General features: G+C 41.8%; 1 protein-coding gene across 8 annotated transcripts in view; it reads left to right on the forward strand.

The window, feature by feature from the left end:
• The window catches only part of ndrg3b (ndrg family member 3b), a 77,169-nt gene that overhangs the window by 30,594 nt on the left and 19,209 nt on the right, over positions 1–27,366 (forward strand). For all 8 annotated transcript variants that reach the window (XM_021616051.3, XM_021616055.3, XM_021616053.3 and 5 more), the window contains exons 2-3: positions 3,008–3,096; positions 8,570–8,602. In XM_021616051.3, the coding sequence (XP_021471726.1) occupies positions 3,040–3,096; positions 8,570–8,602 (90 nt within the window). In that variant the 5' untranslated portion in view covers positions 3,008–3,039. The remainder of the gene's footprint in view (positions 1–3,007; positions 3,097–8,569; positions 8,603–27,366) is intronic.

Below are 27,366 nucleotides of genomic sequence, written 5' to 3' on the forward strand. Positions count from 1 at the left end.
GGATCTGTCTCCGTTCGTATGTTAGTCACACGATATCCACGACAGCACTGGGACGATTTTGACAACTTGGGTGAATGATGCGTCTTGCCTTAGAGATCTGGCATATACAAAATTACACTGATTGGCGGGAGCTAAAGTAATTATTATCCAATGTGACTTAGTCATGAACGCATACATTTAACATATGGGTGGTCCTGGGAATCGAACCCACTACCCTGGCATTACAAGTGCCATGCTCTACCAACTGAGTTACAAAGGACCAGTTAATCACATACTGCATAATTCGTGTTGGACAACATGTTCACTGTTGCCTTGTTAGATTTGTAACTGGAACAGACTTGGCAATGTTCACTAAGAAGACAGAGCAGCACAGAGAGAGAGGCGTGTTCACAAAATCACTGGACATTCATCACAGTAAGGAGGACATCCACTGCTTGTGATCCTGTTTCACCAGATTGTTGTCCCATTCTCTTCTGGTTCATTTCACCTCTACTCTACCATTCAGACATTGGTCACACAGTGATGACACGCTGTTATATACTCCCCTACTGCGACAGGACAGGGAGATGACGTTGGCTGTCTGAGCACAGTGTTGTCTGCAGTTGGCATGTCAATCAGTGTAATTTATTTTCCCTTTCTTAGTGCACCCTCAGTGTGCAATAATATTAGAGATCCTGGTGCACTGTGAGTGTTCAAATGTCTGCCAGTGAATTGCTGAAAACTGCCCTAGTGTTCCATTTAGGGTTTTACATAAGTAGGCTGTACTACGGCAATTGAATCTCATTCACATTGGAAATGGATGTCATAAAATAGAACTGAGTTATACTGACAATATACAGTGGGGAGTTTGATGGGTCTCCTTTTAATACTTATGCTCCCATCAACGCTCCCTTTCCATGTTATTACTTCATTTATGTTCTCCCTAGTGCTGTCCATCACTCTTAAACAGGATTCTTCCTGCTCTCTCATTCACTAATTCCTATTTCTTCAGTTTTCCTCTCACTCTGTGTGTACTAGAACTGCAGAAAGATTCAGTCAACACCACTGGGTCGTTCCACCATCAAAAAGCACAAGACAGAGTATTTTGACACCCACTATATCAAAATGTTTCTGTAGTTAGAAACTGGTAAGATTGGCATTCCTGACACATTTTTTGTTTTTAACAAGTAGTAGAAAGCTGTAATGTATTCCCTGTGAATCTGGTGACTGTCTCCCCCCCCGTGCAGAGAAATTAGTAATTGAAGTCGCTTGCATTATTTTCCTTAAATTACAGTGGGGCAAAAAAGTATTTAGTCAGCCACCAATTGTGCAAGTTCTCCTACTTAAAAAGATGAGAGAGGCCTGTAATTGTCATCATAGGTACACTTCAACTATGACAGACAAAATGAGAAAAAAAATCCAGAAAATCACATTGTAGGATTTTTAATGAATTTATTTGCAAATTATGGTGGAAAATAAGTATTTGGTCAATAACAAAAGTTTATCTCAATACTTTGTTATATACCCTTTGTTGGCAATGACAGAAGTCAAACGTTTTCTGTAAGTCTTCACAAGGTTTTCACACACTGTTGCTGGTATTTTGGCCCATTCCTCCATGCAGATCTCCTCTAGAGCAGTGATTTGGGGCTGTTGCTGGGCAACACGGACTTTCAACTCACTCCAAAGATTTTTTGCAGGATTTGAGTCCCAGGCGGCGTAGTGTGTTACTGATGGAAGCCTTTGTTACTTTGGTCCCAGCTCTCTGCAGGTCATTCACTAGGACCCCCATGTGGTTCTGGGATTTTTGCTCACCGTTCTTGTGATCATTTTGACACGACGGGGTGAGATCTTGCGTGGAGCCCCAGATCGAGGGAGATTATCAGTGGTCTTGTATGTCTTCCATTTCCTAATAATTGCTCCCACAGTTGATTTCTTCAAACCAAGCTGCTTACCTATTGCAGATTCAGTCTTCCCAGCCTGGTGCAGGTCTACAATTTTGTTTCTGGTGTCCTTTGACAGCTCTTTGGTCTTGGCCATAGTGGAGTTTGGAGTGTGACTGTTTGAGGTTGTGGACATGTTTTTTATACTGATAACAAGTACAAACAGGTGCCATTAATACAGGTAACGAGTGGAGGACAGAGGAGCCTCTTAAAGAAGAAGTTACAGGTCTGTGAGAGCCAGAAATCTTGCTTGTTTGTCGGTGACCAAATCCTTATTTTCCACCATAATTTGCAAATAAAGTTCATTAAAAATTAAAGATGTGATTAAAAATTAAAAATGTAATTTTCTGGATTTCTTTCCCTCAGTTTGTCTGTCATAGTTGAAGTGTACTTATGATGAAAATTACAGGCCTCTCTCATCTTTTTAAGTAGGAGAACTTGCACAACTGGTGGCAAACTAAATACTTTTTTGCCCCACTGTAGTGTGAAAATACCATGGTTTGACCACTAAATGCTGCTGTTCCTGCTATACCGCCACACTCTTTTATCCATTTTGCTGGTCTCTGGTGTTTATTAAATAGATCACAACATTTCCTTTAACTTTGGGTAGAAACCAATAGATTTGGGTAACTATTATTTATTTTTTAACTATTCATGCCAGTCCTCCATGAAAGCAATTCAGTTTATAAAATGTAATTTAAACAAAATGTTTCAGGAATGCTAATCTTACCTGTTTCAAACTACATAAACTATTTCAATCTGAGATTGTGGGTGTCTTGGCTTGCTGAAATGACATCACTGGAGTCCTTCCATATGTCATCCCTTTTCCTATATTGTCAGTGAACAATGTTTTTAAAGGGCTACATTATCAAATGTTGGCTGTGTGCCTCACTGTGTCCATAGCAACAGAGCCGCTGGTTTCTCCTTTGTTGGAGTTTGCTGTCCTCCTCCTCAGACTTATTTTGACGATGGAAGGATAGTGGATATCATTTATCGAGTTGAAGTCAGGGAAATAAGTTAGTGGTGGTAGTAGTAGCTTACAACTGCTTCCTGTGAAGAAGACTGACACTCCTCTCTGTCTTTCCCAGGTGTGATTGACAGCTGTCAGACCTAAGTTACGATGGATGAGCTCCAGGATGTGCAGCTGACTGAGATCAAGCCCCTGCTCACAAATAAGGTGAGTGGACAGAAAGATCACACAAATGTACATTTTAGTCATTTAGCAGGTGCTCTTATCCAGAGCGTCTTACTTAGTGAGTGCATACATTTTCATACCGGTCCCCCATGTGAATCGAACCCATAACCCTGGCATGGCAAGTGCCATGCTCTACCAAGTGAGAGAGATGCGCGCGCACACACACACTTTCCTTAACACTAAAACCCATATACCCCTTTCAGTATGTAAGTACCCGCTAGAGAAAGTTGTCAGCTGTCTTCATTAGCATACGCATCAGATGCATCTACTGTGATCAACCTAAATAAATACCATCTGAAAAAAATAATTGATTGAATGTAGTCATGTCTTAAGAATATTTTGTTTATATTGAATAATGATATATATTTAATTTTTTGAAGGACATAAAATGCATGTAAGTATATGTTTTATTCCACAAAGAAATAGGCTACTGTAAGATGTAGGCCTCGCATTTTTTAGTTTCTCTTACATTAAAAACATTAGTGTAATACATTTAATTTAATTTGTAGATTCGATTAGTACTTCAATTACAGTAAGTAATAGTGTTGTTACATCGAAACGAAGTAGAAACGAAAGAGGTTATAAGCAAGGGGCGCAGGTCAAATTATTTGTCGTAAAGGTAGGCCTTAACACCAACATTTGATAAATAGCCTAGTGCATAAACAATTGTATGCATAAACAATAGTGTTGCATGGTATTCTGAAACTTTTGAACGGTTTGGTACTAGAATGTTTTGTTACTTTTGGTACTTCTGTGCAGCCGATTTCCCCCTTATAGGGTGAGCACTCTGGTCTGCGTGGGCTGCATCACTCATGCTGCACAGAAGTTGACATACTTGAATAATGCGACACGTAATGTAGAACTGAAACCGTTAGTTACTGTTCACAAAACAATGTCCTAACAGGCTAGAACACTTTACATTGCAAGAAGATACCAGTAGCTTCTAGCTTTGTAGGTTAAATTTTCTTGCTAACTTACAGCTGAAGCTAACCTCAATTCACTACCCCTAGTACCTTGTTTGTGATAATAGGCAAACCGTAATGCAAAATATGCTAATTTCAAAGCTTATTTGCCGCCAACTCTTTATTAAGGGAAGATGAAGGGAAGAGGAAGAGCAGTTTGCGCTGCTGCCACAAGTCTTACACTATTGTTCTAAATTCAATCACCCTCTTCATCCTCATCATTCAGTTAATTCAATCGTGAAGTCGTGCACAATTATTATTTTCGATCTGGTTTCTGTCACCCATTCATCCATTGACGTCATTCATTCAGTGTGGTGTCGTGACTTTACTTTCATTCAATCTGATGACTGCTATTTATCCAATCAACTAACTATTACCCGATTTTTAAATGAATCATGTAACAATTAACTCATTAGGGATTTAGGGCACCACGAGCGGTTGTTTAAAACCTGATGATGGGTTAGGGTTCCCTTTTGGGAACGACCCCTCCCACGTTCAGCTGGAACGTGGCGCATGGAACGCAAAAATATTCTTAGAAATATTTAACCTCCACACATTAACAAGTCCAATACCTCAAATGAAAGATAAACACCTTGTTCATCTACCCAGCATGTCAGATTTTTTAAATGTTTTACGGCGAAAACACACCACATATTTATATTAGACCACCACCGAAACGAAGACAAGAGGCAGCCATTTTGTCCCAGAAAATATAAAATTATAAAAGCAGGATTTAAAAAATAAATAATTCACTAACCTTTTGAAAATCTTCATCAGATGACAGTAATAGGACATGTTACACAGTACATTTTTTTTTTCAATAATATGCCATTTATATCCATAAATGTCCATTTACATTGAATTCATGTTCAGAAAATACTGAAAAATGTCCGCAGAAAATATAGGTAGCGCCGCAAGATAACGTAAATAGACATCATAAACTTTGACTAAATATACATGTTCTACATATAGTTAGAAAGATACACTGCTTATTAATGCAATCGCTTTGTTACATTTCTTTTTAACGTTACAGAAATCGCTCACTATTCAATATTCAGAGACGGCGCTCAGATATAAGCAATATTTCTCCGCTATGTTGGAGTCAACAGAAACACACAATTTCAGCATAAATATTCCCTTACCTTTGATGGTCTTCGTTCAGAATGTACTGGAAGGGTTCACACTTACCCAAAACATCGTTTGGTTTCAAGTCTTGTGTCTTTGTATTAGCATCTGCTAACAATATGAGCTGAAATGCACCCAAAATGTCCTCTGGTCCGGAAAAGTTGCGCATCAAAACTTCAAAATTACATATTATATGTCGACTAAACAGGTCAAACTAAGTGCAGAATCAAGCTTTAGGATGTTCTAAACGTACAAAACAATTTTCAATTCAACCGGTCATTGTTAGTTCTCCTCCGGAGTGCTGGAACAAAGGAATGGATGGGACCAATTCGCGCCCTAACGAACAGGTATTTTCTCGCGGCACTCACTCAATTCACTCCCATAAGGCCAAAACGATTAAACGCTCTACTGAATGAGGACATCTAGTGGAAGACATAGAAAGTGTCCCCAGATCCATAGCTGGTTGGGAAGGGTGGGGGCGATCACATCAAAGTTGCCCAACTTTCATGATCACAAAACTAGTTTGGAAGAATGCCTGCCCTGTGAGTTCTGCTATACATACAGACATAATTCCAACGGTTTTAGAAGCTTTAGAGTGTTTTCTATCCAATAATAATTATTATATGCATATATTAGCAATTTTGGACAGATTTTTTTTCAGTTTACTATGGGCACGCAATTCCTCCAAAGGGGGCAGTATTCTGCCTAGCCTTAAGAGGTAAGGAGTTACCATCTCCTGAATTAAACTCTAAAGGTCTACCTATCACATCCATAAAACTGTCAACGTAAGCTTTGTAACATTCTTGGATCTACAAAAACCCCAGCCTTACTCATGAAACAGTACTACACAAATTGGTTTAATTATTTATTTACTAACTAGCTAAATAATTACACAGGGTAACATACACTTAATACATGAGAACAAGGTCCTTAGTGGACTGACACAATTGACACTTATTGTTGATACATTTTAGAACTATTCTCACAGTAATCATATATTTTGCACATGAACCGCCACTTGTTTGGAGTAAGAAATCATGAATGTATTTATGCGTGAATATGCTTGTAAGGCTTTGATTGTCCGAAGGGTCCGGACCCGTCTCTTCTACTGTTGTTCACTCTGGAAGATGCTCCTGGCAAGAGCTTGGCTAGCCAGCCGTGTCAATGGTTCCCACTGGGTGATGAGAGTAGCGTAATAAGGTGATATGAGAAGAGTTGTACAGCAGGATCATTTGAAAAGTAGTAGGATGGTCCCACTTAGAGTCGCTTTTCTACATATTTGACTTAAGACAGCAAATCAGCCGTACCAGTGATTGTCCGAGAGAGGAGTTTTCTCCACCTTGTGTCGAAAGTCAGATTTTGAACCACTACACTCGCAGCTGCAGCCTGGCGATGTTCTGGTCTAGTCTGGGAGGTGAGTTGATTTTCTTCCCCTCATGTTGAGGATCAAAGTTCCAACCATTTAAAAAAAATGTAGGCTCCCGCCTCACATTTTTCTGGTCTAATATTAATTTCTGCTCCAACCCTTTTATGCACTCTGGCTGTTCCATCAGTCTGACATGCTCTCTGACCTCACTTGGGGCATGACTACTTACTGTGCACAGTTTATAGAAGACAAATGCTCTTATTGCTCCTAAAATCACATTCCTCAAAAATAATTTATTGTTTTATATTTCATATACAATGTTAAGGATGGAAAGGGAACATACTTTCCAAGGTACAGTATTTCCTTTATAATGACATCACCAAATAAAAACCAATATGATATTTGTTTTCTGTAGATCATCTCTGACCATTCCCCACGTTCTTATGTTAGAAATATTGTTTCAGTATTCGCTTTAGAAACTGTTAGCGTTTCAGTGGAAAGACTGTCTGTTAACAAAGACATTCCTTTGATTAATACTGGAGTGGAAAAGAGTATTCTTCTTTAATTTATGACAAGCTGTGAGCTGTCAACCTCCACCAGCTCGCTCCCTCCCATCTTCTGTGGGTGAGAGAGGTTTGGTTACGGTCAACCATTGTCAAGCTGATCTGGCTCCTCACAGGACAGTCATGACAGAGGAGAAGGACACATTAACGCCTGGGTACCAACGCCTTACGGGGCATTTGTCTTGGCCCCTTAAGGTAGTAATAGGTGTGTGGGGGGGAACTGGTAAATAACCTCAATACTTTTCGGCTTGTGATTTTAAACAATTCTGACAAATTAAGCAATGTAAAATACAAATATTTTGGTAAGGGAAGGAGCAGAGTGGCCTTTGGTGGTTCTAGTGTTAACTACCACTTTCACACTTGTTTACTCCCACATAGGTTCACCTTTCACTAGCCTCGCCTGATCATTTAGCCATTGCAAGAACTACATCTAAACAGAGGGTCCATGCACAGCTCTGTCAATCTCCACATCTACATGTTATCAGTCTGCTGACATAACCCATACTGCTTCTGCGCTGGTCACCTTTGGAAACCAGGCAGGAGGAGATGATATGAGAGGCTGAGCCAAAGTGCAATGGTATTGGATTTACATTTGCTCAAGGGCACATCGACTGAGTTGGCTCGGGGATTCGAACCAGCAAACTTTTTGGTTAATGGCCCAATGCTCTTAACCGCTAGGCTACCTGCCGCACTAGAAGTAATGGTAGATTAGATTAGACTGTATTGGTAGTTAGCAGGTACTTGGAGCTGATAAAAGATTGACATTGTCAGGAAGAGGGCTTGCATAGTGGGCTATATTTGATCTCACAGTGAATCAACCATAAGTTTTAAAACAGCATCTCACTTTGCTCACTACACTATGGTGGGTGGCTGAGGCACTTGAACCACTCTGCAAGCTTAAACCCCTTGACCCTGCCTTGTTAGATATGGCCTGACTAACTGTAGTGGGGAATGTGACCGTGAGTGAGAGCATGTTTGTTCTGACTGTGTAAGGGTCTGCAGTAATGATCCTGTATTAGCTCTGCGACATCTGCTCAGTGTCTCCACTCTCCTCTCTAGCAGTACACTGCTAATGATGAGGGTGGGTGGAGGGCTCAGTATGAGGACAGTAATGACACAAACAACACAGGATGAAACACACACACACACAGAGAGGCAGGACCTGGCATCAGCCACTAGAGGTAATCTACTCCACACAGTGATCTGAGACGGCTCGTGGTGCCATCTGCCTCCTAGTGATGGCTGTGGCTCTACAGGCTCTTCAGAAGGCCTTGGAGCAGAATGGAGAACTGAGGGATAATGAATGAGGAGAGAAGAGGAGCTTTTTACCCTCATGTGCTTACTCAGCTCTCTTTTTCTCACTATCTAGATTAGAAGGTTATGAGATCTGGCACTCGTTTGTGACTTAAACTCATCAACAAATGTTCTTCTCTCTGCAGAATGGGCGGAACTTCCAGGACTTTGACTGTCAGGTGAGTCAAACATCTCTTAGATGTATGAAATGTGCCTAACATATCATGGAATGGCTGGGCACATTTGGGTCCAGCCCAAATCAGACTGCTCTCTGTGGATCTAGGGCCTATTGGCCAGGAGTGTGTTGTCTACGTTAGGCTGGTCAGTCTGTGAGATTGTTGCAGATTTGATGCTGTGCTAATTACTCTTGAGTCTTTGGAGAAAGCAAAGTTGTTGTTTTGTGGTTTCTGGGTGGCAATCTGACCAACACCATCATGGTAAGTGATAATGGCTGTGTTTTTCAAAGGCAGCCTAATTCTGATATTTTTTCACAATTGAAATATCAGAATTGCGCTGCCTGTGTAAACACAGCTATTGTAATGTTCATCTATCTAGCTGATAGTTAGCTTTGTTTCCTTCTCCTTATGATACATGGTTGACTTATTTCCACACACACACTCTCTCCTCTCATGCGACCTTGTAAGACACTTCTCTGATTGGTGATTGATTGGCCAAGCAATACTTGTGGCAGATTTGACAGGGGCGCTGTATGTTGTTAGCTCAGCCACTTGTGTCCGCTGGGTTGGTGTACTGTAGATTGCTATTGTTATTAGACAGTGGATGTATTCACTGAATCCTAACAACCCTGAGGCTTTGCAGTGTAATACAGCTAACCTGCAGGGGCCTTGAGAGAAGCCTTGCTGGATCTCATTCCGTTAATGACTCTCCTCTCCCAGTCCTTCAGTGCTATTCGGCTTCCTAAATTAACATCCTGCGCCTCAGCTGGCGTCTGAAGCACCATTTATTTAAAAGTCTACCTCGTCTTCACGATTTCCGAGACAGATAGACCCAGGCATTAATGGAACAGAAAATAAACAGCCTTGCAAGTTGCCAATCCCATCAAGGGCTGGAGCTAAATATAGCAGCAGGTAGGGAGCTACGTTGAATCTTGAGTGTGCTCAATAGAGCATTCTCTGTTACCTACTCCTCGTCTCGCCAGCAGAGAGCAAGGACGTCATGGCAACGCATGCCCTATGGATGAGGGGTGACGAGGACTGTTGCTGTGACCGTATTACCGCCACACTGGCAGTCACGAGTCATAAAGGCAGTCAAATTCCACATGACCGTTTAGTCACAATACGGCAACTGCACCGCAGGGCTCTCCAGAGGGTGGTGTGGTCTGCACAATGCGTCACCGGGGGCAAACTACCTGCCCTCCAGGACACCTACAACACCCGATGTCACAGGAAGGCAAAAAAGATCATCAATGACAATAACTAGCCGAGCCACTACCTGTTCACCCCGCTTCCATCCAGAAGGCGAGGTCAGTACAGGTGCATTAGAGCTGGGACAGAGATACAGTGCCTTGCGAAAGTATTCGGCCCCCTTGAACTTTGCGACCTTTTGCCATATTTCAGGCTTCAAACATAAATATATAAAACTGTATTTTTTCGTGAAGAATCAACAACAAGTGGGACACAATCATGAAGTGGAACGACATTTATTGGATATTTCAAACTTTTTTAACAAATCAAAAACTGAAAAATTGGGCGTGCAAAATTATTCAGCCCCCTTAAGTTAATACTTTGTAGCGCCACCTTTTGCTGCGATTACAGCTGTTAGTCGCTTGGGGTATGTCTCTATCAGTTTTGCACATCGAGAGACTGACATTTTTTCCCATTCCTCCTTGCAAAACACCTCGAGCTCAGTGAGGTTGGATGGAGAGCATTTGTGAACAGCAGTTTACAGTTCTTTCCACAGATTCTCGATTGGATTCAGGTCTGGACTTTGACTTGGCCATTCTAACACCTGGATATGTTTATTTTTGAACCATTACATTGTATATTTTGCTTTATGTTTTGGATCATTGTCTTGTTGGAAGACAAATCTCCGTCCCAGTCTCAGGTCTTTTGCAGACTCCATCAGGTTCTTCCAGAATGGTCCTGTATTTGGCTCCATCCATCTTCCCATCAATTTTAACCATCTTCCCTGTCCCTGCTGAAGAAAAGCAGGCCCAAACCATGACGCTGCCACCACCATGTTTGACAGTGGGGATGGTGTGTTCAGCTGTGTTGCTTTTACGCCAAACATAACGTTTTGCATTGTTGCCAAAAAGTTTAATTTTGGTTTCATCTGACCAGAGCACCTTCTTCCACATGTTTGGTGTGTCTCCCAGGTGGCTTGTGGCAAACTTTAAACGACACTTTTTATGGATAGCTTTAAAAAATGGCTTTCTTCTTGCCACTCTTCCATAAAGGCCAGATTTGTGCAATAAACGACTGATTGTTGTCCTATGGACAGTCTCCCACCTCAGCTGTAGATCTCTGCAGTTCATCCAGAGTGATCATGGGCCTCTTGGCTGCATCTCTGATCAGTCTTCTCCTTGTATGAGCTGAAAGTTTAGAGGGACGGCCAGGTCTTGGTAGATTTGCAGTGGTCTGATACTCCTTCCATTTCAATATTATCGCTTGCACAGTGCTCCTTGGGATGTTTAAAGCTTGGGAAATCTTTTGTATCCAAATCCGGCTTTAAACTTCTTCACAACAGTATCTCGGACCTGCCTGGTGTGTTCCTTGTTCTTCATGATGCTCTCTGCGCTTTTAACGGACCTCTGAGACTATCACAGTGCAGGTGCATTTATACGGAGACTTGATTACACACAGGTGGATTGTATTTATCATCATTAGTCATTTAGGTCAACATTGGATCATTCAGAGATCCTCACTGAACTTCTGGAGAGAGTTTGCTGCACTGAAAGTAAAGGGGCTGAATAATTTTGCACGCCCAATTTTTCAGTTTTTGATTTGTTAAAAAAGTTTGAAATATCCAATAAATGTTGTTCCACTTCATGATTGTGTCCCACTTGTTGTTGATTCTTCACAAAAAAATACAGTTTTATATCTTTATGTTTGAAGCCTGAAATGTGGCAAAAGGTCGCAAAGTTCAAGGGGGCCGAATACTTTCGCAAGGCACTGTAGAAGCAGTTTTTCAATCTCAAGGCCATCAGATATTTCAACAGCCACCACCTGCACAGAGAGGCTGCTGCCTACATACAGACTTGATATCATTGGCCGCTTTAATAAATGGAACACTAGTCACTTTTTAATAATGCCACTTTAAGAATGTTTACATATCTTGCATTACTCATCTCGTATGTATATACTGTATACTGTATCCTTCACTATCTATTCTTTACTATCTATTGCATCTTAGCCGCTCTGTCACTGCTCGTCCATATATTTTAAACTTCTCATCCCGTTCCTTAATTAGATTGTGTGTATTAGGTCTTGTTGTGGAAATGTTAGATACTGCTGCACTGTCGGATATAGAAGCATAAGCATTTCGCTACACTCGCAATAACATCTGCTAACCATGTGTATGTGACCAATAAAATTTGATTTGACAGTAATTAGGTTTCTCCAAGCTCTGATGCTGGTCATTAGTAGCCTACCAAACTTGCTAACTTCCTGCTGCTCAGCACTCTTTTGTCCCTCTAATCACTCTGACATCAATGCAAATGTATTTGAAAAATCTCATCAAACAATTGCGTGAGAAAACCAACTGATGGCCGCTAATAGAAAGACGAGGTTCCCATCAACTTTCTACAGGCTAGACCTACTATATTTATTTTTCAACTTTCCCAATATTAAGCACAATGCTTATATTTTACAACAGGAGTATAGCCTACCTGGCTGGCATGAAAATGAATCATGCGGAAAAGTGTCCTCCATTCGCTATGTAATTGCATAGATTACATGTTTTTTTCCCCCCAGCTGCCCCTGTTTCCATGCAGGTGCATGATAATGAATGGTCCATTCTAAATCAAAACAAATGTCATACATATATTATTTAGTATAGAGTACCAGTCAAAAGTTTGGACACCTAGTCATTGCAGGGTTATTCTTTATTTTTACTATTTTCTAAATTGTAGAATAATAGTGACGACAACAAAACTATGAAATAACACATATGGAATAATGTAGTAACCCAAAAAGTGTTAAACAAATTAAAATATATTTGAGATTTGCCTTGATGACAGCTTTGCAAACTCTTGGCATTCTCTCAACCAGCTTCACCTGGAATGCTTTTCCAACAGTCTTGAAGAAGTTCCCACACATGCTGAGCACTTGTTGATTGCTTTTCCTTCACTCTGTGGTCCAAGTCATCCCAACCCATCTCAATTCGGTTGAGGTTGGGTGATTGTGGAGGCCAGGACATCTGATGCAGCACTCCATCACTCTCCTTCTTGATCAAATATCCCTTACACAGCCTGGAGGTGAGTTGGGTCATTCTCCTGTTGTAAAACAAATGATAGTCCCACTAAGCGTATACCAGATGGGATGGTGTATAGCTGCAGAATGCTGTGGTAGACATACTGGTTAAGTGTGCCTTGAAATCTAAATAAATCGCTGACAGTGTCACCAGCAAAGCACCATCACACCACCACCTCCATGCTTCACGGTGGGAACCACACATGCGGAGATCATCCGTTCACCTACTTTGCGTCTCACAAAGACACAGCTGTTGGAACCAAAAATCTAAACTTTGGACTCCAGACCGGAGGACAGATTTCCACTGGTTTAATGTCCATTGCTGGTGATTCTTGGCCCAAGCAAGTCTCTTCTTATTATTAGTGTCCTTTTTAGTAGTGTTTTTTTTGCAGCAATTCGACCACGAAGGCCTGATTCACACAATCTCATCTGAACAGTTGATGTTGAGGTTTGTCTGTTACTTGAACTCTGTGAAGCATTTATTTGGGCTGAAATCTGAGGTACAGTTAACTCCTCCTTGCCTGTGGCGGTCCTCGTGAGAGCCAGTTTCATCTTAGCACATAATGGTTTTTGCGACTGCACTTGAAGAAATTTTCTAAGTTCTTGAGTTTTTCCAGATTGACTGACCTTCATGTCTTTAAGTAACGCTGGACTATAATTTTTCTTTGCTTACTTGAGTTGTTCTCGCCATAATATGGACTTGGGCTTTTACCAAACAGGGCTATCTTCTGTATACCACCCCTAACTTGTCACAACACAACTGATTGGCTCAAATGCATTAAGAACTATAAAAAAATCCACAAATTAACTATTAACAAGGCACACCTGTTAATTTTAATGCATTCCAGGTGACTACCTCATGAAGCTAGTTGAGAGAAAGCCAAGAGTGTGCAAAGCTGTATCAAAGCAAAGGGTGGCTACTTTGAAGAATCTCAAATATATTTTGATTTGTTTAACACTTTTTTTGGTTACTACATGATTCCATGTGTTATTTAATAGTTTTGTTGTCTTCTATTATTCTACAATGTAGAAAATAGTAAAAATAAAGAACCTGCAATGACTAGGTGTGTCAACTTTTGACTGGTACTGTAGGTAAAGACAACATTAAATCAAGAATAGTCTGATGGGTGACAATATTAGCCTACCACTTGTGAATGATGACCAGTATAAGAAACAATGCCTTTTTTTGTGCGATATGTTTTAATAAGGTTTGTTTTAAGGTTTGTAACTAAAGTGGCCAAATAACTTCTTAGAATTTAGCACATTAAATCGCTTTACAAGGGGTGTAGAGCCTAACTGGCATATGTTTATTTTATTTTACCTTTATTTAACCAGGTAGGCAAGTTGAGAACAAGTTCTCATTTACAATTGCGGCCTGGCCAAGATAAAGCAAAGCAGTTCGACACATTCGACAACACTGAGTTACACATGGAGTAAAACAAACATACAGTCAATAAAACAGTAGAAAAATAAGTCTATATACGATGTGAGCAAATGAGGTGAGATAAGGGAGGTAAAGGCAAAAGAAAAAGACCATGGTGGTGAAGTAAATATGATGTAGCAAGTAAAACACTGGAATTGTAGATTTGCAGTGGAAGAATGTGCAAAGTAGAAATAAAAATAATGGGGTGCAAAGGAGCTAAATAAATAAATACAGTAGGGGAAGAGGTAGTTGTTTGGGCTAAGTTATAGATGGGCTATGTACAGGTGCAGTAATCTGTGAGCTGCTCTGACAGCTGGTGCTTAAAGCTAGTGAGGGAGATACAGTGGGGCAAAAAAGTATTTAGTCAGCCACCAATTGTGCAAGTTCTCCCACTTAAAATGATGAGAGAGGCCTGTAATTTTCATCATAGGTACACTTCAAATATGACAGACAAAATGAGAAAAAGAAATCCAGAAAATCACATTGTAGGATTTTTTATGAATTTATTTGCAAATTATTGTGGAAAACTTTTGTTATTGACCAAATACTTATTTATCTCAATATTTGTTAAATACCCTTTGTTGGCAATGACAGCGGTCAAACTTTTTATGGAAGTCTTCACAAGGTTTTCACACACTGTTGCTGGTATTTTGGCCCATTCCTCCATGCAAATCTCCTCTAGAGCAGTGATGTTTTCGGGCTGTTGCTGGGAAACACGGACTTGCAAATCCCTCCAAAGATTTTCTATAGGGTTGAGATCTGGGGACTGGCTAGGCCACTCCAGGACCTTGAAATGCTTCTTACGAAGCCACTCCTTCGTTGCCCGGGCGGTGTGTTTGGGATCATTGTCATGCTGAAAGACCCAGCCACGTTTCATCTTCAATGCCCTTGCTGATGGAAGGAGGTTTTCACTCAAAATCTCACGATACATGGTCCCATTCATTCTTTCCTTTACACGGATCAGTCGTCCTGGTCCCTTTGCAGAAAAACAGCCCCAAAGCATGATGTTTCCACCCCCATGCTTCACAGTATGTATGGTGTTCTTTGGATGCAACTCAGTATTCTTTGTCCTCCAAACATGACGAGTTGAGTTTTTACCAAAAAGTTATATTTTGGTTTCATCTAACCATATGACGTTCTTCCAATCTTCTTCTGGATCATCCAAATGCTCTCTAGCAAACTTCAGACGGGCCTGGACTTGTACTGGCTTAAGCAGGGGGACACGTCTGGCACTGCAGGATTTGAGTCCCAGGCGGCGTAGTGTGTTACTGATGGAAGCCTTTGTTACTTTGGTCCCAGCTCTCTGCAGGTCATTCACTAGGTCCCCCATGTGGTTCTGGGATTTTTGCTCACCGTTCTTGTGATCATTTTGACCCCACGGGGTGAGATCTTGCGTGGAGCCCCAGATCGAGGGAGATTATCAGTGGTCTTGTATGTCTTCCATTTCCTAATAATTGCTCCCACAGTTGATTTCTTCAAACCAAGCTGCTTACCTATTGCAGATTCAGTCTTCCCAGCCTGATGCGGGTCTACAATTTTGTTTCTGGTGTCCTTTGACAGCTCTTTGGTCTTGGCTATAGTGGAGTTTGGAGTGTGACTGTTTGAGGTTGTGGACATGTGTCTTTTATACTGATAACAAGTTCAAACAGGTGCCATTAATACAGGGAATGAGTGGTGGACAGAGGAGCCTCTTACAGGTCTGTGAGAGCCAGAAATCTTGCTTGTTTGTAGGTGACCAAAATCTTATTTTCCACCATAATTTGCAAACAATGGGATTTTCTGGATTTGTTTTCCTCATTTTGTCTGTCATAGTGGAAGTGTACCTATGAGGAAAATTACAGGCCTCTCTCTTTTTAAGTGGGAGAACTTGCACAATTGGTGGCTGATTAAATACTCGCAGTGGTGGGTAGTCTATGGGGCTTTGGTGACAAAACAAATGGCACTGTGATGGACTGCATTCAATTTATTGGAGTTCACCGTGGTAGGTTTAGCCAGGTGGAAAGTATGGCCAGCCGTAGAAAAATGCTTAAAGAAATGTTTAATTGTAGTGGATTTATCGGTGGTGACAGAGTTTCCTATCCTCAGTGCAGTGGGCAGCTGGGATGAGGTGTTCTTATTCTCCATGAGCAAATCTTGTCTGCTAAATGAACTAGTGTAGCCCGCAGCCATTTAGCCACATCAGGACCTAACATAAGGACAAATCAAGAGTATGCAATTTTTTTTCTTTTGAAATAGACCACATTTTCTTCATATTATGCTTCTTTAGATCTAAAATAAATAATGGAAAAATAAATAATGGATTTATTGTGAAAGTTTAGGCTATATTACATATGTTTATTAGAATTTTTAAAAGGGCATGTAGACTATGTGTGGAAGCCAGGAGATGCTAAATGTGTTTGGTAATTAACGGTCAATTACCTCCAGTTATTTGCTTGACAATCACAGTCTGACAAAAATGTGTCACTGCCACAGCCCTAGGGGTGACATCTAGGGTTGCACATATTGGGGAATATATGGGAATTAACAGGAATACATGCAAATTAATATTAATACCATTTAAATGTAGATGTTTTTTGCATTGGATATATTTACCATGTAATATGGAGACAGAAACATAAACCTTTTCGTAAGTAGACATAATTGCAAATGATTATATCCTTCCAATAGAAATAAATAAAACAATTTAGTTACGAATTGAACTTTAAATTAAATGAGTTGACTCTCCACATGGGATGATTTCACTGAACAACAAAAGGGAATATTGAATGATCCCCAATGTTCCATCTCCCAAAAAACGTTTTCAACATACATCTGTAAAATGAAAGTCTAATAACTAACGCTTTGGTTGTCTTCCTCTCTCCCTGGACCTCCTCAATGTCCACCTCTTAAACATCAGACTGAGGCCTCATTTTCACTGTCACTTTCCAACCTTGTTGAGGGTGGCTCGTTGTCAGGCTCAAGAAGCCTCAAATTTGTCCGGATGGCCACCAATTTTTCAACCCTTTGTATTGGTCAGCCTGTTGCGTGCTTTGGTGTGTGTGTGTGTGTGTTCTCAAACAAGGACCAGTTACACTCTGAGGCGGCTGATGTTGGTGGGATTCGGAGGATGATGGAGGCAACAGGGGAAAGAGCCACAAAGTCCCTTCCATCAGGTGGCTGACGAGAAATGTTGGCACGACTGCCATATTGCATCTCCATCCCAAAGCCCTTGCTTGGAAGTATACTTCACCAAACTCAAGAATCTTGCCCTCATTCAGGCCAAGGTGACACATGGTAGTGATGACACCATAGGCCTTGTTGATCTCTGCACCAGACAGGATGCTCTTGCCAGCATACTTGGGGTCCAACATGTATGCTGCGGCATGTATGGGCTTCAGGCAGAAGTCTTCATGCTTTTTGATGTATTTAAGAACAGCTCTTTCCTCTGCTTGGAGCAACAGTGAAGTGGGCAGGGCAGTACGGATTTCTTCTCTTAGATCTGCAAGAGGTCTGAACATCAGACAGGATGGCATTGTCTCCCTCAATCTGTGCAATGGCTACTGCTATAGGGTTCAGGAGTTTCAAGCTGTTTACCACTCTCTCCCAAAATACATCATCCAGGAGGATCCTCTTGATGGGGCTGTCCATATCGGCAAACTGTGATATGGCCATTTCTTGGAGAGACTCCTTCCCCTCCAGGAGACTGTCAAGCATGATGACATCACAACGTCAATGGGTGTTGCTGGGCAGCTTCAATGTGGTGCTCTTATTCTTCTCACTTTGCTAATTGAGGTAGATTGCTGCTGCAACTTGATGACCTTTCACATACCTAACCATTTCCTTGGCTCTCTTGTAGTGTTTCTATTGTTTTCAGTGCCATGATTTCCTTGAGGAACAGATTCAATGCATGATGTGAGGGTAGGACTTCTCCACTTTAGACCAAGCATCCTTCATGTTCGCAGCATTGTCTGTCACCAGTGCAAATACTTTCTATGGTCCAAGGTCATTGATGACTGCCTTCAGCTCATCTGCAATGTAGAGACCAGTATGTCTGTTGTCCCTTGTGTCTGTGCTCTTGTAGAAATACTGGTTGAGGAGTGGAGATCTAGTTAATTATTCCTTGCCCACAAACATTTGACCACCCATCAGAGATGATTGCAATACAGTCAGCTTTCTCTATGACTTGCTTGGCCTTCACTTGAACTCTGTTGAACTCTGCATCCTGCAAAATAGTAGATAAAACATGTCTAGTTGGAGGGTGCTGGGTGAAGAACATTCAGAAATCTCTTCCAAAACACATTGCCTGTGAACATCAGAGGTAAACCACTTGCATATAAAGCTCAAGCAAGACATTCATCAGCATTTCTCTGACTACGTTCCTCCATTGAGTCAAAAAAGCTTCTGATTCCAGGAGGACCATGAGCTGTTGCTATCGATAAGGTGTCTGATTCATCATTTTCACCTCGAATAGAATTGGGGGGACTTTTGTCAGAGGTTGCTTGTTGTGAGCGCTGAGGGAATTGTATGCACTTGGCCAGATTATTCTGCATCTTTGTTGCATTCTTCAACAAATGTTTTGGCACAGTATTTGCAAATGTACACAGCTTTTCCTTCTACATTAGCTGCAGTCAAATGTCTCCACACATCAGATAGTGTTCATGGCATTTTCCTGTAAAGATTTTTTTATTTAAATGTAATAAAAAAACAATACAATTCCATGTCACCCTCCGATCCAACAGGTCCCAGACATGCTCAATGGGATTGAGATCCGGGCACTTCGCTGGCCATGGCAGAACACTGACATTCCTGTCTTGCAGGAAATCACGCACAGAACGAGCAGTATGGCTGGTGGCATTGTCATGTCAGGATGAGCTGCAGGAAGGGTACCACATGAGGGAGGAGGATGTCTTCCCTGTAACGCACAGAGTTTAGATTGCCTGCAATGACAACAAGCTCAGTCTGATGATGCTGTGACACACCGCCCCAGACCATGACTGACTCTCCACCTCCAAATCGATCCCGCTCCAGAGTACAGGCCTCGGTGAAACCCTCATTCCTTCGACAATAAACGTGAATCCGACCATCACCCCTGGTGAGACAAAACCGCGGCTCGTCAGTGAGGAGCACTTTTTGCCACTCTTGTCTGGTCCAGCGACGGTGGGTTTGTGCCCATAGGCGACGTTGTTGCCGGGGATATCTGGTGAGGACCTGCCTTACAACAGGCCTACAAGCCCTCAGTCCAGCCTCTCTCAGCCTATTGCAGACAGTCTGAGCACTCAATTCTCGGGCCGACTCTTTTCTCTGTATATATCAATGATGTTGCTCTTGCTGCGGGCGATTCCCTGATCCACCTCTACGCAGACGGCACCATTCTATATACTTCCGGCCCGTCCTTGGACACTGTGCAATCTAACCTCCAAACGAGCTTCAATGCCATACAACACTCCTTCCGTGGCCTCCAACTGCTCTTAAACGCTAGTAAAACCAAATGCATGCTTTTCAACCGTTCGCTGCCTGCACCAGCACGCCTGACTAGCATCACCACCCTGGATGGTTCCGACCTTGAATATGTGGACATCTATAAGTACTTAGGTGTCTGACTAGACTGTAAACTCTCCTTCCAGACTCATATCAAACATCTCCAATCGAAAATCAAATCTAGAATCGGCTTTCTATTCCGCATCAAAGCATCCTTCACTCACGCCGCCAAACTTACCCTAGTAAAACTGACTATACTACCGATCCTCGACTTCGGTGATGTCATCTACAAAATTGCTTCCAACACTCTACTCAGCAAACTGGATGCAGTTTATCACAGTGCCATCCGTTTTGTCACTAAAGCACCTTATACCACCCACCACTGCGACCTGTATGCTCTAGTCGGCTGGCCCTCGCTACATATTCGTCGCCAGACCCACTGGCTCCAGGTCATCTACAAGTCCATGCTAGGTAAAGCTCCGCCTTATCTCAGTTCACTGGTCACGATGGCAACACCAACCCGTAGCACACGCTCCAGCAGGTGTATCTCACTGATCATCCCTAAAGCCAGCACCTCATTTGGCCGCCTTTCGTTCCAGTTCTCTGCTGCCTGTGACTGGAACGAATTGCAAAAATCGCTGAAGTTGGAGACTTTTATCTCCCTCACCAACTTCAAACATCTGCTATCTGAGCAGCTAACCGATCGCTGCAGCTGTACATAGTCTATCGGCAAATAGCCCACCCGTTTTTACCTACCTCATCCCCATACTGTTTTTATTTATTTACTTTTCTGCTCTTTTGCACACCAATATCTCTACCTGTACATGACCATCTGATCATTTATCACTCCAGTGTTAATCTGCAAAATTGTAATTATTCGCCTACCTCCTCATGCCTTTTGCACACAATGTATATAGACTCTCCTTTTTTCTACTGTGTTATTGACTTGTTAATTGTTTACTCCATGTGTAACTCTGTGTTGTCTGTTCACACTGCTATGCTTTATCTTGGCCAGGTCGCAGTTGCAAATGAGAACTTGTTCTCAACTAGCCTACCTGGTTAAAAAAATGGGGGGATTGTGCCCTGATGTAACTCGGGCAGTTGTTGTTGCCATCCTGTACCTGTCCCGTAGATGTGATGTTCGGATGTACCGATCCTGTGCGGGTGTTGTTACATGTGGTCTGCCGCTGTGAGGACGATCAGCTGTCCGTCCTGTCTCCCTGTAGCGCTGTCTTAGGCGTCTCACAGTACGGACATTGCAATTTATTGCCCTGGCCACATCTGCAGTCCTCATGCCTCCTTGCAGCATGCCTAAGGCATGTTCACGCAGATGAGCAGGGACCCTGGGCATCTTTCTTTTGGTGTTTTTCAGAGTCAGTAGAAAGGCCTCTTTATTGTCCTAAGTTTTCATAACTGTGACCTTAATTGCCTACCGTCTGTAAGATGTTAGTGTCTTAACGACAGTTCCACAGGTGCATTTTCATTAATTGTTCATGAGAAACCGTGTTTAAAACCTTCACAATGAAGATCTGGGAAGTTATTTGGATTTTTACGAGTTATCTTTGAAAGAAAGGGTCCTGAAGAAGGTGCGTTTCTTTTTTTGCTGAGTTTATAAAATATATTCACCCCACCCAGTATGGTAATCAAAACTTACCAGAAAGCTTGTAGTCCTTGGCTCAGACTGTCGTAGTGTGGGCTCAATATCATCTCATTTGTGTGCAAGATCTTGAGAATCAGCTGTACATGTGATGGAAGAATGCACTGTACATACAGAGGGTTGCAATTCCATTGAATTGGGGATAGTTTAACCAAAATATGCCACAAGACCTAGAATTGCCTTATGTGTATCCCACAAAGAAGGTTCACTGTTAGCTTATAACGTTTTTTATGAATTTAAGCAAAATTCCCCAAATTCCAGGGTTTAACTTCCCATGGGAAAATTCCGGAAATTTACCGGATACTTTCCGACCCTTTACAACCCTTGGCCAATCCACCCTCTCCTCTTCTCATTTCCCTCATTACACCTAAGAATATTTCCCTATTTTTATAACCATACAGAGGGGTTGGAAATAGGTTGCTGTACTCAGTCACTTAATTGGGTCTCCTATCCGTCATGGTTAGGAGGGAGAAATGGAAAGTATGAACATTGGTTTAGGATGGAATGAAGGACAGTGTTCTCGGTGTGTGTTCTGTTTGCCTTAAAAAAAAAAACTCTTACCTCTTTTTCTCCCCAATTTTCGTGGTATCCAATTGGTAGTTCCAGTCTTGTCTCATCGCTGCAACTCCAGTACGGACTCGGGAGAGGCGAAGGTTGATAGCCATGCGTCCTCCATAACACGACCCAACCAAGACGCACTGCTTCTTGACACAATGCCCGCTTAACCCAACCATAGTGTCGGAGGAAACACTATACACCTGGTGACCATGTCAGCGTGCATGCGCTCGGCCCGCCACAAGGGGTCACTAGTGCGCGATGGGACAAGGACATCCCTGCAGGTCATACCCTCCCCTAACCCGGATGACCCTGGGCCAGTTGTGCGCCGCCCTATGGGTCTCCCGGAGAGCATTAGGTTCAACTGGGCTGTCGTTAGGTGGGACCGAGTTGTGGTTATGATAATGGAAACAGGCAGTGCATCACCATTCACCATTTTGTCTGTCACAAAACATAAAAAGGCATGGTTGTCATGGCAATCCCCTTACCTCTATTCTTGACACAGTAGCGATATTTTTCCAGTCCAGTGATTGAGTGGAAATTGTGTAATATTAGTGTACCTCAAAGCACCAGTGATTGGCTTCCAGAGGATGGCATCATTAGCACACGTATGAGTCTCTGACTAAACCCCAGGGAGCAAGGGTATAGAATTGCAAAACCATCAGTTGATATAATTAAGTATTGCTGACAGAGCTGAATTCAACATTTCTTTGCTTTAACCATGACAAGTGTTCTTTAGTTTGATGATGGTGTCCTTGACTGGCCATGTGTAAGCAATATTTTGGGCTTGGGTGGTTTTTGTTTGGGGTTAGCCTACTCGTTGATGTTATTGATGTGACTGCTTGACACCATCCTATCCTCCACCCTGGCATGTCATGTGGTCTGTCTGTTTTCAGCATATGGCATTACAATGGGCACTTTGACTGGCACAAAGCCTGGAAATAAGGTATACAGTGCTGACGACAACCTTCCTTATCATGTCCTCTCAGTGTTTTTCCTATAGGTCGGTCATGTGGTCACCCCTGGCGTTCTGTGACCTAGGTGACAGGGCAGGGTCCTGACTCCTTACGACATATGTTGGGCGCCCGCCCGCTGAGAGACAGATTTAATGTGAAGGAGTCATTTTTGGAGGGTCGGGTATTTATATCCCAACACGGCCATCAGGGCTGGTGGGGAGTTGAGTATGGTAATGGAGAGGAGGGGTAGATGAATGCACAGGTTAGTGTAAACACATTGGTTGATATGGAAAATGTACAACTCACTATCTTATGGTAATAAGTAAGTATGTAGCGCCCTCTTAGGCTGATGCCCTGAACTGCAATTTTCTGAAGAGACATTTTTCTATGCAGGCATGCAGTTGCTCTATCTTGTCTTTTTTTGAGCTGATAGTTCAGGTCTGTACACAACGAGTTGACAGTTTATTGGCTGATCATGACAGTTAGCAGTTATTGTAAACTAGAAGCCAACTTGCTCGCATTGCACAAAACACCTGGTTTTAGTCTCTCCCACACCCTCGATGTGCAGAAAGCATGTACCCTGCAGAGAGGGGGCTGTATGTGGCTCAGGGAACCCTCATTTGCAGGGATACCCTCTCCCCCTCACAGCAATGTCACTATAAGGCAGGTGTTTCCTGTCAAGAAGCTTGAAGTACGCTCATCTCAAAGAACCCCACCTTTTAGATCTCCGCTTTAGAAGCTATCAAATGTCAATGATGCAAGTCTGCTCAGAGCCTGGCCTAGTGATCTACACAGTTGTAGAATGTTCAGGGTAATTTCCTCTTGTCTTAAAAACTTCCAGGTCAAGTAGGTAGTACGTACAGTTTTGTCTTTAAGACAAAGTTAGCCTGGCATGGTTCATTAACATTCCACTTGGACAAAGTGTTATTTGACATTTGTTGTGTGATTCCAGGACTGCCACTTTACTTCAATGAGTTAAGATTATTCTAACTCCAGGAACCTGCTCTTATTTGGTGTTTATCAGTCCTCGCCAGCCTCCAAGGCTGTGGTGCATGGTTAGCCTACTGCAGACCAGAGTGGCCATGGCAGCCAGGGATCCCAGGGTTGGGTCTAAGGTAGCAAAAATGGCACTGACCCAGTTTGGGATATGGTTTTGGGCTGCGTTCCCTGACCTGAATCGGCCCTAATCTTGCCCTCCAAATCCATTTGGTACTAATGTTATCAAAGCTATTTCTGACACGTGTGTGTGTGTGTGTGTGTGTGTGTGTGTGTGTGTGTGTGTGTGTAGTCCATCTTTAGTTTCTTGTCTCTAGACTAGATTCTAAAGTGTAGGAGATGGTGAAAGATATCATCATCCATGAGAGCCTATGGTTAAATCACAGCCTATTAGTGCAAATTGGTTCTGAAATAAACTGCCATCACAATAAGTCTACTAGACATTAAGGAGAGTTTATTCTTCCCTTTTAATGAATACGTTATGTTGTAGGCTCTCCTGACATTTATTGCTGAAAAATTGAAAATGGGCCATAATGGAACAATGGGCCACAAACACTGATGGTCCTACTGGCTGGTTGGATTACCCTCTGATACAGAACAGTGTGGACAAAGAAACTGAGTGGACATGAAAGACAGGGAGCAAGGTCCGGAGAGCTGGCTGGCTGAGAAAGACATTGTCATCTTAACGTCCCAAATCTGCAGGTAATCCCCCCATTTCATGCTAAGCTAACGCTCCCTCCATCTCTGTGCTGGGGCTACAGGCCTGGGAGGCAGAGCAGACAGACTCTTCCCCATGAACAGACTGAGGATTAAACCCAGCCCTGCCCAGGCTCCTCAGAGTTGGCAACCAGGCTTTGAACAATGCCCCTGCCTTCAAATAAAGGGATAATGTGTACTAGTTTAGGGTCATGAAATATTATATTTGAATGAAAAGAAAATAATGCATAAAAAAAATCCATTAATATATCATTTTTGTGCAATTCATAGCTACAGGCTACATTGAAGTTCTTCTTTTATTGTTTTTATCTGGCATTAGTGCACAAGCCAAAGCTTTAGGGCCTAACTGTACGCGTACCAACTGAAACCTGGCACAGTGGATGCTATTCTGTTCCTCAATAAGGCTGCAAAAAGAAAGTAAGACAGAGTAGGCAATTATAGCCTCATAACTAGACAGTGGGTACTTTGATTTTCAAAACTTTTTTGTTATGTTTATTTTCTAAGCCTATTTATTTTGTATTATTATAATGCCCCTGTAAGGTATTAGCCCATACAGGCAGTCAGCTTACAAGTTGTACATTTATTTTTTCACATTTTGTTTAGTTTCAGCAAAATGTTCAATATGAATAGGCCTATTAAATGCTCATGAAAAATCGAAGGGGCAGAGTAGCCTAATTGTACAGTGCATTTTCACAAAAACATGTGCAAGTGTCAATTTAGGCTATTGTTTGAACTTTTTTCTTTCAGCAAAACATTATGCTACCTACTGTTCAATAGGCCTAAATATGTAAGTCCCATGCAGCCATTATTATCTCTATCAATTCATTTCTGGGTTACAATTAAGTACCTCAGTGTGATGCATATATATATATATATATATATATATATATATATATATATATATATATATATATATATATATATATATATATATATATATATATATATATATATATTTTTTTCATTTAAAATGTTCAACAAGCAACAAATGGCTTCTTAGCAAAGAGCAATTTTTCAAGCCATAATTTGAAGGGGAAAACTAGCTGTTATTGGCAGAGGTTTGAAACGTTCTTATTGGTCTATTAACTACTTTACAGCCTTGCCAAAATTCTATCCCACCAAAACTATTCAAACAGCTCTTACACAAAGGGTATTATCATAATTTTCACTATTTCACAGTATTATTCCAACCTTGTGTTTAGAATATATATAAAACACAGACAATCATGTTTTTGACTGAAATTAATACATGTTGAAGAGAACCTGTGTTCAAGGGGGGGGGGGGGCTGTACAGTGCATTTTCTATATTTGTGTGTCGGGTGAACATACAGCTAAACTAGTGTTCACTGCAGATTTGACAATAATGCCCAAATCAACCACTAACATGGCATTTGTCTAAGAACTGGATGGATTGGAATGGATTAGACATCTACAGTTGAAGTCGGAAGTTTACATATACACTTAGGTTGGAGTCATTAAAACTAATTTTTCATGGCTTTAGAAGCTTCTGATAGGCTAATTGACATAATTTGAGTCAATTGGAGGCGTACCTGTGGATGCATTTCAAGGCCTACCTTCAAACTCAGTGCCTCTGCTTGACATCATGGGAAAATCAGCCAAGACCTCCACAAGTCTGGTTCATCCTTGGGAACAATTTCCAAACGCCTGAAGGTACCACGTTCATCTGTACAAACAATAGTACGCAAGTATAAACACCATGGGACCACGCAGCCGTCATACTGCGCAGGAAGGAGACGCGTTCTGTCTCCTAGAGATGAACGTACTTTGGTGCGAAAAGTGCAAATCAATCCCAGAACAACAGCAAAAGACCTTGTGAAGATGCTGAAGGAAACCAGGTACAAAAGTATATCAACAGTAAAACGAGTCCAATAGCGACATAACCTGAAAGGCCGCTCAGCAAGGAAGAAGCCACTGCTCCCAAACCTCCATTAAAAAAAAGCCAGACTACTGTTTGCAACTGCACATGGAGACAAAGATCATACTTTTTGGAGAAATGTCCACTGGTCTGATGAAAAAAATAGAACTGTTTGGCCATAATGACCATCGTTATGTTTGGAGGAAAAAGGGGGATGCTTGCAAGCTGAAGAACACCATCCCAACCGTGAAGCATGGGAGTGGCAGCATCATGTTGTGGGGGGTGCTTTTCTGCAGGAGGGACTGGTGCACTTCATAAAATAGATGGCATCATGAGGGTGGAAAATTTATGTGGACATATTGAAGCAACATCTCAAGACATCAGTCAGGAAGAAAAAGTTTGGACGTAAATGGGTCTTCCAAATGGATAATGATCCCAAGCATACTTCCAAAGTTGTGGCAAAATGGCTTAAGGACAACAAAGTCAAGGTATTGGAGTGGCTGTCACAAAGCCCTGACCTCAATCTTATAGAAAATTTGTGAGCAGAACTGAAAAGGTGTGTGCGAGCAAGGAGGCCTACAAACCTGACTCAGTTACACCAGCTCTGTCAGGAGCAATGGGCCAAAATTCACCCAATTTATTGTGGGAAGCTTGTGGAAGGCTACCTGAAACGTTTGACCCAAGTTAAACAATTTAAAGGCAATGCTACCAAATACTAATCGAGTCCATGTAAACTTCTGACCCACTGGGTATGTGATGAAAGAAATAAAAGCTGAAATAAATCTCTCTGCTATTATTCTGACATGTAACTTTCTTAAAATAAAGTGGTGATCCTTACTGACCTAAAACAGGCAATTTTTACTTCGATTAAATGTC

Source organism: Oncorhynchus mykiss, chromosome 9 (genome assembly GCF_057628025.1).
Source record: "Oncorhynchus mykiss isolate SJ-2025 chromosome 9, ASM5762802v1, whole genome shotgun sequence".
Classification (NCBI taxonomy): domain Eukaryota; kingdom Metazoa; phylum Chordata; class Actinopteri; order Salmoniformes; family Salmonidae; genus Oncorhynchus; species Oncorhynchus mykiss.